The sequence below is a fragment of the Mugil cephalus genome, chromosome 11 (genome assembly GCF_022458985.1).
Source record: "Mugil cephalus isolate CIBA_MC_2020 chromosome 11, CIBA_Mcephalus_1.1, whole genome shotgun sequence".
Classification (NCBI taxonomy): domain Eukaryota; kingdom Metazoa; phylum Chordata; class Actinopteri; order Mugiliformes; family Mugilidae; genus Mugil; species Mugil cephalus.
Window position 1 is genome coordinate 4,249,110 of NC_061780.1, and position 12,309 is coordinate 4,261,418.

Consider the following 12,309-nt stretch of genomic DNA (forward strand, 5'->3'; position numbering starts at 1 on the left):
ATATATATATATATATATATATATATATATTATTATATATATATATATATATATTATATATATATATATATATATTATAATATATATTATATAATATATATATATATATATATATATATATATATATATTATGTATATATATATATATATATAATATATTATATATATATATATATATATATATGTATATATATATATATATATATGTATATATATATATATATATTATATATATTTTATATATGATATATATTATATATATATATATATATATATAATATATATATATATTATAGTATATATATATATTATATTATATATATAATATATATATATATATATATATATATATATATATATATATATATATATATATATATATAGAGTATTAATTGGTTTAGTTTCTTTACTTGCTTCATTGAAAGGAATCATGTGTTCCTTGGTGATTATCAACATTTGTTGACGAAACATGCTTGTCTTTATGCCCATTGGCCATTTTCACTCAAGTTTCAGTTCAAGCTGTTGATTGTCCACACACGGTTACCCCTGTGCACAATCCCTCCTTTAGATTCTCTGTTAGAGAATCTAAAAGACAAGGCTGCTATTATGGCCACCAGATGACTGTCGATACCTTTCCACATCTGTTGCCGTTGCTGACTGCTGAAGCTGACGTAGAGGGCTTGAAGCTCACCTCAGAGTACAAGTCATTAATCCAATCTTTATATTGACATTGAATGTGGTTTTGTAGGCATATCTGGGTCTAACTCTTTTGTCATGTCTCTCCTTCCTTCACCTCGTTACTCATCATCAGTATTCTCCACTGGGGCCATTTATGCACGTTAATGCTCCAGGTTTACCTCCCCAACAATTCCAAGACCTGAGTCCAGACGTTCTAATAGGCTCCTTGTGGCAATTTTATCTTTTTTGGCATGAATTTTTCATGCCACGTTGAAACTCTCAATCCACCAGTGGGACACGCTCAGGAGAGGACTTGGCACAGGCCACATATCTCTCCTAATGATCTGTTTTGGATAGAGTGGTGAGGACACCTGCCAGAGAAAGAGGGAAACAGAGGAATGAAATGCATAGATGCACATATTAGGCCAGCAAGAAAGTGAATTTTGATTTAAAATGATTAAGTAAATTAGACAAAGAATTTTACACATAATTGACAATATTATGTAGTTACAGCATTTATACAGGTGACTTCAAACAATTCCTCATTGAAAAGATAACACAGAAGCTAAATCTGATTATTATCTGCAAAAACAGCTTTAAAGCTTGCAGCTCAGATCCAGGTGTCCTCATCAGTTGTACCAACGATTTGCTTAAATTATGTGTCTGGCAGCTGGATATAAGCATTTTGGAGTGTACCAAGGCTTGCTGACTCAATTATTGTTAATTACAAACACTGCATGGACATATTCCAGTCAGGAAACTGTTATGATTTTGGTTTAGCTACTTTCCATATTTTGGAGCCTCTGTCAATATTTTTTCGCATGACTTAACTGCATTTGTTTTGGAACTGTAAGAGTTTTCAGGATCTTTTTTGCTCTGCTTACAGTTGGCTGATGTTGATCCCAGATCTTCATTAATTCCACGCATGAATGATCTGCGGATTAGTGCCGTCTCGTTGTCCAACTTTTGTTTTGGGACCTGCTTGTAATTGACCAAAGTGTTGCGCTGACTCAGGATGGCCTTATTGGCCTTCAGAGACCTAAAGGGCTCTGTCATCCCTCACTGTGAATGTGGCCTTAATATGGAGGAAATAGCTGCGCCCCGGTGCAGGTCTAATGCTGGAACCAGCAGGAAGCATGAGCGTGGAAGACGTGCAGGTTAAGGTGGGAAGTTCAAGGGATGCAATGGGGTAAAGCTGATTCTGTGTTTTCACAGCCAAAGGTCCTGTTGGTTTCAGGTGATGACACAGCACCTCGTTAACGCGGCAGTGACTTGGGGCTGACATGCCAGGGTGCTGGGGTGATTTATTATCCAGGAACCACCAAAGGCCTGCTCAGATAAAAAGAATATCTGGAAAGTAGAGGCAGTATATAGCAACTGCATTACGTTGGGAAGGTGTTGAACCCTTGATGCATATTTATGAAATAAGACTGTGGTTTATATACTCTAGTCTATTCAATCCATTTTATCTAAGAAAGATATGAAGTGGCCAGCGCATTGTGCACTGAAGAAAGTATTTTTCTTTTTTTTTTTAGTTTTAGAGTGACTTTTGGAATTTCCAAAACTGTGCAGAAAAATACAAAGTAAAGGAAATAGTTATTTCACTGACTGGTTGAAGCTGTGGCTCATTTACAGTCAGCATAAGCATGTTCCTATTCCTTCCTTTGCGTCCACTCAATTTGGTCTTGAAGCTGCCTCACGTGACACTGTGCCATTGTTTCATGGCAGCTGTGTATTGTAGATGGGTGGGAGCCACCCGTCCATGGGCACTAACTGTCTGCCAAGGTGTCACTCCTCTACTTCGCGATTCACCAGGTGTTAGACTGAGTCAGGCACGGCCAAGAGCCGCCAAACTGTGTGCCAAAATAATGCTTCAGTAAGCCTACTCAACGGACGTCACGAAGGGTTTGTCCATCTTTATATACAACACAGTCCACGATACTTACGTTCACACATTAACAACTTTAAAAGTCTCATACCGCACTCTGTCTGATGGGTGCTTTCGTTCAAGGTGACAGACAGCACCTTTTTTAAGAGGAGGCTCTTTTTTAAGAAGAAACTGGCTACGGAGTATTTCCCAGAGGCTTCTCTATTTTCGTAAATACGTCACAATATTTTCTCTCTCTCAAAAAATCCTGCTTGAAGACAAATCTTAACCTATTAGCTAGATGTTGTGGGCTTATTTGTTTCCCCCGCTTGCTGTTGTCTGGTGCAGTTTTTCCTAAGAAACATGCGCTGGCATGAGTTCACTGCAGCTCAGCTCCTGTTTTCTGTTGCAATGGTTGTAAATGTGTAGGGTTTCTTAACGTTTAGAATTTGTGAGCTTAGTGATTTTCTGTCAACACACTCAGGCGCTTTAACAGTTTGAACCTCTTTTTCAAAGTCAAAGTCGACTTTATTGTCAGCTCTGCCATATGTGCAGCAAATACACAGGATTCAAATTGTGTTCCACCAAAGGCCTAGAGTGCGGCAAGTTAAACATAGAACCCACGCATCTGAGCTAAAGAAATCCAAATCTGAATTGTCTGTCTTCTGTGTTATGTTTTCTGGACTTAATTATGCTTCCTTTTTGTGAAACATCATTTTGTCACGTTTCTAATGTCCTTTTATGGCAGAGTTCTTTGAAGAAACCCACACAGCTACAGAACAGGGAGATATCAAGGGGATGAGCTCTGTTTCTGTGCCTTAAGCAGAAAATCTGTTCTAATTAGGTGTCCAGAAAAAGCTTCAAACTGTTCAGCCCACCAGTGAACTTTGTATGTCTCGCTCTTCTGGGCCGTGCAGGGTGCCACTGAATCCGAGCCCTGCTGCTGCCCACACTGTTAATTAATGATAATTTTCAACTTTATTTCTGTGAAAGATCATTTCTTTTTGTTTGCAAAGCAGCTAGTGCAACGTCTAAAAAAGCAGGGACTGTAACCCTGGGAATTCAACCCAAATGAAGTACGCAGTGGCATGGGTTTCCACTGGATGGTTTCTGTCTGAGATCAAAAAGCAAGGAGGAAATGGAAATGGCAGATAGACACCATCAAATCCAAATTATGCCTCATGTCATGAGAGGAATGCTCAATGGATACAGTGTTAAAGTATTAGCTCTGCCTCGTCATTCAGAGGACTTATCACTTCATCTGATCTTCAGGTTCAGACATACCCCTGTGGCATCTTCTCATTATTCCGTCTGTCTCTCTGTAACATTGCTTTTGGTCTAGAAGTTGCTTGTTATCTCTGTTTTTTTACATCATTGCCTCGGAGGAACCTCAGCTCCGATCGCCTCCACTGCGCGCCAGATGCTTCTTTTACTGCATCATCTTTTGAAGCTGTTAAACGTGGCCCTCGTTGGGTGAGTCTCACTTTTGCAACGAAGGATAAAATTGGCTTTTAAAGCCCTTGTGGAGTGGATGGCGCCATCTGTATGCCTGAATTTAACAAAACGGCTTGAACTCTCAGAAAGTGACCGACTGGTTCCTCGGCCGCTTGCAAACAGCAATGTTCTTCCCACTTCCCACTTTCATGACTTCTCACACATGACTCACACATTTACATATCTGCCCTCTTGCAGTCACTGCCAATATGTGATTATTCACACTTTACAAGATTCCTGTTGGTGTAAATATGTGTTATTTATAGCGTTAGTTGCAGATGTGAACAGAAAAACAAAAGGATGGTAAATTATAGCCTGGAATTTTGAAGTTTGTGTTGACTCTACACAATCTCTAAAACTCACACAGATTAAAAGTAACCATTCGTCTTGTGTGCAAGGCTGATGCATAACCCTGCAGTGAGTGTACAGACTGTGCTACTGATATTATGATTTTGAAGTACATGTGGGGATAAAATGTTTTTGCAGCTTTAATATTCAAGCTGTAAACTTCATCCACATGTAGTCAATAAAACAGATGAAGGTCTTCTCTGCCACCGATCCTCGTTTATTGTCTAGACAGAGCCTTACTATTGCTCTGAAACATTAAAATCCGCAGACCAGGTTGGTGTCTGTGTTGTTACGTTGAGAAGAACATGACGGACATAGCTGCTCCTTTTTCACTCTTTCCTCAGGGACAGCACAGTGCAACGTATGTATGTAATCACCTGTACAACATCTTTTATGATCTGGTTCATGTTGCGTAACCATTCTCATGTGTTTGCTCAGCAGCTCATGACATCTGACCCTACGGTCTCTGCACTGGGTCGCTGTATCCCTGATTCATTTCAATCATAGGCTTAGTGTTCAGTTATCGACCACCTCCGCCCAACAACCGCCCAATTAGTTCAACCAAAGAGCAGTCAGAGTCCTGTCAGATCATGCCTGTATCTGCTTTGTGGGCCCCTGGAAAAAAATGATTCACCCTTTTGCTCTCTTGGAGAAGCGGCTTTGGGGGGAGGCATGCTTTGCTGCAGCTATTGATTAGAACTGTGTGTTGTGATGATAGGTTCTTACATCAACAATCCTACGGCTGTGCGACCTCAGCCCTCCCACACTTTGACCCTCTGCAGTGCGCAACAGCTGAGATGTGAAGCCTGATGGATAATATCTGTTTCCCTCCAGTGGAATGAAACGGCTTTAGTGTGTCACAGTGGGAAGCTGAGCCAAACTCTTCGTGCTTATGATATTTCTACATTAAAGCAAAGCTTTCATACATACTAAGGCCATCAAAATCACTCTGTGACAGCGTGTTATAACAGTCCAGGGCTGCAACTGATGATGACTTTAGCCATTAATCTGCTGCATTTTTTGGTTTTGGTTATTATAGAAATGGTGGGAAACGGCTGTGATGGTTTAGACCAAGGTAAAACCACTAGACTAAATACTAAATACTAAAGACTAAATACAAGACCGTATAATTACATAAAAGCCAGTTGTCACATTTGAGGTGGTGAAATCATTTGACCAAGACCAGTGATTATGAGCTCTCAGAATAATGTTTTCAGTTCATTATTTTTCAGATTGTGGTTGTATAGCAATAATTAGAAATCATGTTGTTAGCTTTGAGGCTACCACTTAGGGTGCTAAGTAGCAGAGCTAGAAATGTCTTTGACATTTCAAGGATTGTAAAAATCAGTTGCAGATGACAAGCATTTCGTCTTTTATTTTAAAGTCAAGCCACTCCTGATTAATGCTGCCATTTCACATCATATGTGCCTCCAGCCATACAGCCCGAGTACACCATCTGCCTGTTTTCACCATCTCCAACATTTATTTGATGGTTGTAAAGTTCTGCTTCCCTTGCAGGTTCATTCGAAACGTTTTCCTTTGCAGAGACGCTCTCACATCCGGAACATCCTTCAGATGAAATGGAGAGGGACACGGCGTCCTAACGTTCACCAAATCCCACGATTTGTGCAAACGCTGTTTCCTATTGCTTTTGTTCTCCGGCTTTTAAAGCCGCCGGAGGAGCGAGACAGGCTGGCATTATAAAAGATGGAGTGAGTTTCAAATAAAAGTTGAGACATTTGCGGGGTTTCATTCTGTGAGGCAGAGCGTTCTGTCGGGACACAATGAGGCTGGCTCTGGCTGTTTTTGTTCTTTCAACACTCTCCCAAGAAAGTGATTACTTGTGAACACATTTCCTTCTTAAGATTCATCACTTCTACAGTATTTCCCTTAATCATATGATATGCTTGTTTTGCATTTTCCTTGCGACTGCTGCTGCGCACACTGTCAGTATTTATTAGTGCAAAAGGAAAAAGTAGTGACTGCTTTGTCAGCTGTTACGTCAGTATAGATGAGGAAAATAACAGGTGAAAAAAGCAGTGAGACAATAATGCAGGCTGTGTTGCTTCTTCTGATCTGTGAACGCCTTCAGTCCACGGTGATTTAACATGTGGTGCAACCCAAATGCCAAATTGCAAATTAAACTGCCAGTGGAAAGGGCTCATAATTAATCTCTAATCAAATCTTAGCTCCCGACCTTTAGCACCTGTTTTTTTTTTTTTTTAAACATTAAAGACATTTATTTGAATATGTATGTGGTGTGGGAGATGGCTGGAGCTCTCTCTGCTTTGAGGTATCTGTAATGAGCTTTTTTAGGGTGAGAGGATTCCGAGCTGGAGGCCTTGTCGGACGTAATCGGATTCATTTCCCACAGGCTTATAAGAGCCCACCTCTGGAGAACAGGGACGCTCACATTGTATTTGTTACAGAGGTGGCGGTGGGAGGTGGGGGGGTCAGATCCTGGTCCATCTTAGGACAGACTGTGCAGAGGCTGCTCTCTTTCTCTCCTCATGTTTGTTACGTTGTTCTGAGCTGTGGGATTTAATGAACTGGTCTTTGTTGAGCGAGGCACCCTCTGAACTGGAATTAGTTTTCAATTTTGAATTTCTGGATTCTGCACAGGGCGCACACATTGTGGCGTCTCTTTGATGATGACATGAAGAAAAGAATGAATTTAGTGGAAAATTATAACTGAACCCACTGTATCAGAGCAACGCGTTAAGAACTGCTGCTGTATTGTCACAAATGGAAAATGGCACACATACAAACATGATAAGCGCAGTGTAGTCAGATGCTGGGAGACATGTCATCTCAGTCATTTCTTTTTTTTAGTCGTCGTCACCATGCGACATGACTCCAGTGTTGGTTAATCTGTCCAGAAGAATTGACAACATGAAGCGTCCCAGCTGCTTATAGATGGAAGACATGTTGTACGTGGTCATGGTTCCCAGATTTGTCACCTAATTAGCATAATTACCATATATTCATTAGTTCACCCATGAACAGTTGAATGTTAGATAAACAGGGCTCGCGTGCTAAACCAAAATGGCGAATACACATTAATCACCTTCACTGTAAATGTGTCAGTGTTTGCCAACTGGCTAATTTTCAACCGTTGTCCCTTTGCCAGATGTTTAATCAGCCAGTACGGGTTTCAGAAGAAAAATCTATGAGCACCAAGTTTTAATTGTTTTAATTAGATTTTAACTTGACAGTTAAACGTGTTCATCGCAAGCAACACCTGTATTTCTATTTATACTTCAGGCCATAGGGGACAATGTGAAGGCCAGGCTTAGACATCACTCACTGACACATCTGTCGAGGTATCACATGTTTTTTTCCGATGCCATGGAGAGCTGTGATGACTGTGTCTCCATATATGGTGTGAACTGATACAGTTAGGTGAGAAGAGCACACTGCACGTCTCTGTTTCCTAACTGACAGGCTCTGAAGTTGGTTGTTGAAGGCCAGGTCACTATTAACTGTTGATCAATGATTACAGGGAACCAAAAAAATGGAGTCGAGCCTCGAATGTGATTAAAATTCACTTTGCAACTGTATGACAGATTATTTTCTTGCTTTTTTTCATCCTATTTGCATGTTTTGTTCTGTCAGAGTGTCCTTGTGCTGTTCAAGTCTCTCTCAGATAACGTCTGTCGATTTCAACAATACATTCTCCTCAAAGGTGTGTTTTCACCTCGTAGAGCTGCTTTTCATGTATTGACAGGAGTCAGTCTTTAATTTTGAGGTGTAGCTGCAAGGAAATGTCAACCATGGTTTCATGTGTTGTAATTGTGTGCTTGTCCTTAATCCAGTCCTGATCAATATCTATCATTCTCCTCGCCTTGGGCTACACCAATTTAATTACAGTTGGGTTTAGAGGTGTGTTGTCTCACTATCAGTCCAGTAACAGGTACGTCTCCCTTCTGTTTATTTTGCAGATGATGAAGTTTGCCTGGGACAACTACAAGCGCTATGCCTGGGGCAAGAACGAGCTGCGGCCTTTGACAAGGAACGGGCATATTGGCAACATGTTTGGTGAGTGTCAGCGTTTTGCTGGGGGCTCTAAAGGCCAGAAAGGTCCTCCTTTCTATTGACTTATTTTCCTGAAATTTTTTTCATACACAAATCAGAACTGAGACAGACCAAGACCAGAGGGGCAACCTTTTCCTTATGATTAATGGAAATATTAGTCTTAAACCTAATTATGAAGGAGATTTCTGTGCTGGAAAATGAAACCATGCAACTCATGTAATACATATTCATTTGTGATTTATAATTTTGCTGTTCTGTGAAAGGTTTTCTGGGTTTTTAAATCACAATACATATTTCCTTCAGCAGACAGCCCTAATATTATGGCAACAAATGTGAACGGGCAGGACGGCTGCTTTTTGAACCGGTAACATTCTTAACATGACTGTGCATAAAATGTTTTCATCCAGAGAAGAGTAAAAGAGAGCACCGTGGTATACATCTAATCAGTGAGCTCTATATGTTCAATTGTCTTTGCCTCGGGAATAATTTGAATACATTTCAAGCGATGCCTTTTTACAAAAAACAAATGAATACTGAAATACAGGTTCTAGCTTCTAAAACTGTTTTTTTCTTTTCTTTTTTTCACTATTGTCACATGTCACACGTATCATGGCATTTTCAGTGTGATATGTTTGTTTTTTGTGACACAATGGCGCACTGTGTGTTAATTTATCTATAACAAAGGCAACTTATCGCATTAACCTTCGCTGAACAGCTGAGATGTCATTTGTCAGCCCATTAACATCTCTCCCCAAACAGTTTCACACCCATTCATTCATAGAGCAACATGGAGAGTGTCTGGCTGTTAATGGATTGTTAGGGAATTACTAATTGTGATATTAATGATCCAAATAAAAACTACACTCAAACAGGTTTTAGTTAGAACTGAAGTAGCCACTTGAATGACTTGGAATCTTCACAGTCGTCTCATGTGAATTTATTAATATTCACTTCAAACGTTGCCTTGAGTACAATGACAGGTCAAGAAAGGACACCGTGAACTCCAGAAATATAATTTTACTATATAATATACGTAATATATAATATAGGATACTAAATGAGTCTGTATGGACAATGATGAGCAGTAAACACTTTGTTTTAATGAACTGCATACATTGTAATTTTCTCTAATGAATGAAATGTTCTAAAAGGAAAAAAAAAAAGTGGTTGAGTCATATGAAGGATTACATGTATCACCTGTTTCCACCTCAGTCAGCCCTTAACACCACATCCTCCTTAGCTTTCACTCAGCACAGGAAACCTCACAACCTGCCAGGGGTGTCACTGTCTCCAACTGCCTCTAATTGGAGCCTGATCCGCAGGGGTCTTCAAGTCCTCTGCAGTGGAGCATATCAGACAGTTCGCTCTGCTGCGCCAGAGGGAAATCCCACAAGAGAGCCCTTAATAAAAGACGGATCAGCTCTTAATAAGACTTTGGACGGGTACTGTCTTCCATACCTGAGGTCTCCCTGCTCCACATGTGTAGGGATTCCGATTATTAAAGAAATGATGCAAGCTCTTTTGAAAACACAGTTTGTGTTCTCTCTCCCGAGGCCGGAGTCTGTTTGAAGCCTTAAATGAGGTGATGAGTTATGTTTCGAGGCGACCGGTCCAGGATCACTTTCTGATGAAAACTATCAAACATTTATTGAAATCTGGGATAGGCTCCAGCAACCCCCGCGACCCCAGTGAGGATGAACGGTAGGAGAAGATGGGATGAGATTAATTGCAGTCCTGGTTTTGAAGGAAGTTTGGAGCATCTGGATCTATCCTCCATTACACACTGGAAGACTGGCAGTGATGTGGAGACAAGGAATTTTAGTGAGGGTCAATGGGTTCAAGGAATAATTAGCAAAACAAACAAAAAATGTCCGGTACCACATAAAACTGCAGAAATCTCATCTTCAACCAATTCATGCAGTTGATATGACATGTGACACGAACGTGTTTACTGCAATAAAACACGTTGTTTCCTACCACCAAATTAGCCACATGGCTTGGAGCGCCAGGTGGATCCAGGTGGAATGGTGATGATATCAGTATTTTCTTTTCAAATAGAGAGTGGCGACGGCAACGAGAGCTGGCTCTGGGCTCAGTGTTAATAAAAACACAAGTGAGTCTATCTTTGCTCCCAAAGCAAATAACTAGGTAGATAAACAAAGAATAAATTGTGAGAATCTTTGCACAAATGCCAGTAAAAATGTGTGAAGCAATGAAGGATGAAGCACGCGGCGTCGAAGTTGCTCATGCAGGGCCACAGAAATGAAAGATAAACATTAAAAGCCATATCAGTCTGTGTGTGTCATTGTATGCACTTAACATAGAGCTAATGTATGTGTATCTTATATTTTACTTACCTTATGATGTTGAATTTATTTAATAAGAGTAGCACAGCCTATTAAATTTCTGTCGGGACATTTTTTATTGACATTCAATTATCTACTGCTTTCACCAACAAACACAGGATACTGCCAGCACCGGTCTCTGAATGAGAGGGAAAATAATAACCTGAGAAGAAAATTAAATACCAAGTGCCCAAAATACAATAAAGCCAAATTGATTTTCCCACTCACTGTTTATTTAAAGTAATATATTTATGTGATTGACTTTTTTTTTTTTCTCTCTTTTTAATTGGGCCGTTATTTTGGGCCTTTTTTGTTAAATGGTCGTTTAATATGCAGCAGAGGACAGAGATGTGTTCGTTATGCTGAAGGTTTCAGATTGAAGATGGTTACAAGATGAGTTATGAAAGCTTAATCTACTTCACTTGTGATGTAAGGCATCATTAGGAGAGAATAACAGTCAAGGACACTGAGAGCTAATGGACTGTAGTGCTGTCAATACTGAAAGCTAAGGGATAATAGAGAAGATGATCGGTTGCAGTGATTTGTTTTTGATAACATACGCAAAGAAGTGAACCTCGATATGAGCTTATTAAATTAAGTTTCATTCCTAGGATATTAACAGTCCATTTAAAATGCTTGGAGGTCCAGCATAAACAGCCTTTTTGAGGAATTATAGTAGGTTGGTATCAGTCCTACTGTAAACACATCACTTATAGTTCAGGGTCAGGTTAACCTCTGACTTGAACAGTAGATGGATGCATTGTACGTCATCCTGTACGTCTATGGAGTGGTCTGCTCTGGGCTGCCCTCTAGAGCCCTTGTAGGGTGGTGGGTGATTGGAGGGTGGAAGCAAAGCTATCATAGCTGATGGAACACCAGTCCCACGTCCTCCATGGTGCTGTAACACCACAGGGCAGCACCTTCAGTAACCGACTGCTTCACCAGCGCTGTGTGAAGGAGCGTTACTGCAGAACCTTCCTTCCTGCTGAGGCTGTACAGCCCAGCCTGCTCCCAGTGGACCACACACACAGAACTACTGTTCTATTTGGTTTTCTACTTTTTTGCATTTATTTGATGTTTGCTTTTTTATCTTTTGTGTGCACTATCCTTTGGACTGTGCGCTGCTGCAACACTGCAAATTTCCCCTCTGTGGGATAAATAAAGGATTACGTTATCTGATTTTATCTTATGTGCATCGACAGACAGAAAGATTTTCCTCTGTCCCTCGCTTAAAGTTTTTCCTAGATTTTGGTTACTGAAAATTATTAAATAACTGGGGTTGTCTTCTGCTCTGCCTTGTCCTATTAACTTCTAAATATCTCCAGAGGCATCAGTACATCACTTGCAGGAGAAAACTAATTCAGTCAGAGCACAGTTCTGGCAGACTATGTGATATCTCTGGGCTTCATCAGCAGAGACACTGTCTCTGTGAGTTAACAGAAACATTCTTCCAAGTTATTAGAGATCATAACCCTGACGTATAGCTAGATTTTTTTTTTTTATTAAAAAAATCATTTTCTTGTTTTGAGTGTTGCGCTAGTA

At 40.0% G+C, this 12,309-nt stretch overlaps 1 protein-coding gene across 2 annotated transcripts in view; it reads left to right on the forward strand.

Annotated features, from left to right (window-relative positions):
* LOC125016770 (mannosyl-oligosaccharide 1,2-alpha-mannosidase IA) overlaps positions 1 to 12,309 on the forward strand; it is a 171,005-nt gene that overhangs the window by 66,221 nt on the left and 92,475 nt on the right. For both annotated transcript variants that reach the window (XM_047599453.1, XM_047599454.1), the window contains exon 2: positions 8,329 to 8,425. In XM_047599453.1, the coding sequence (XP_047455409.1) occupies positions 8,329 to 8,425 (97 nt within the window). The remainder of the gene's footprint in view (positions 1 to 8,328; positions 8,426 to 12,309) is intronic.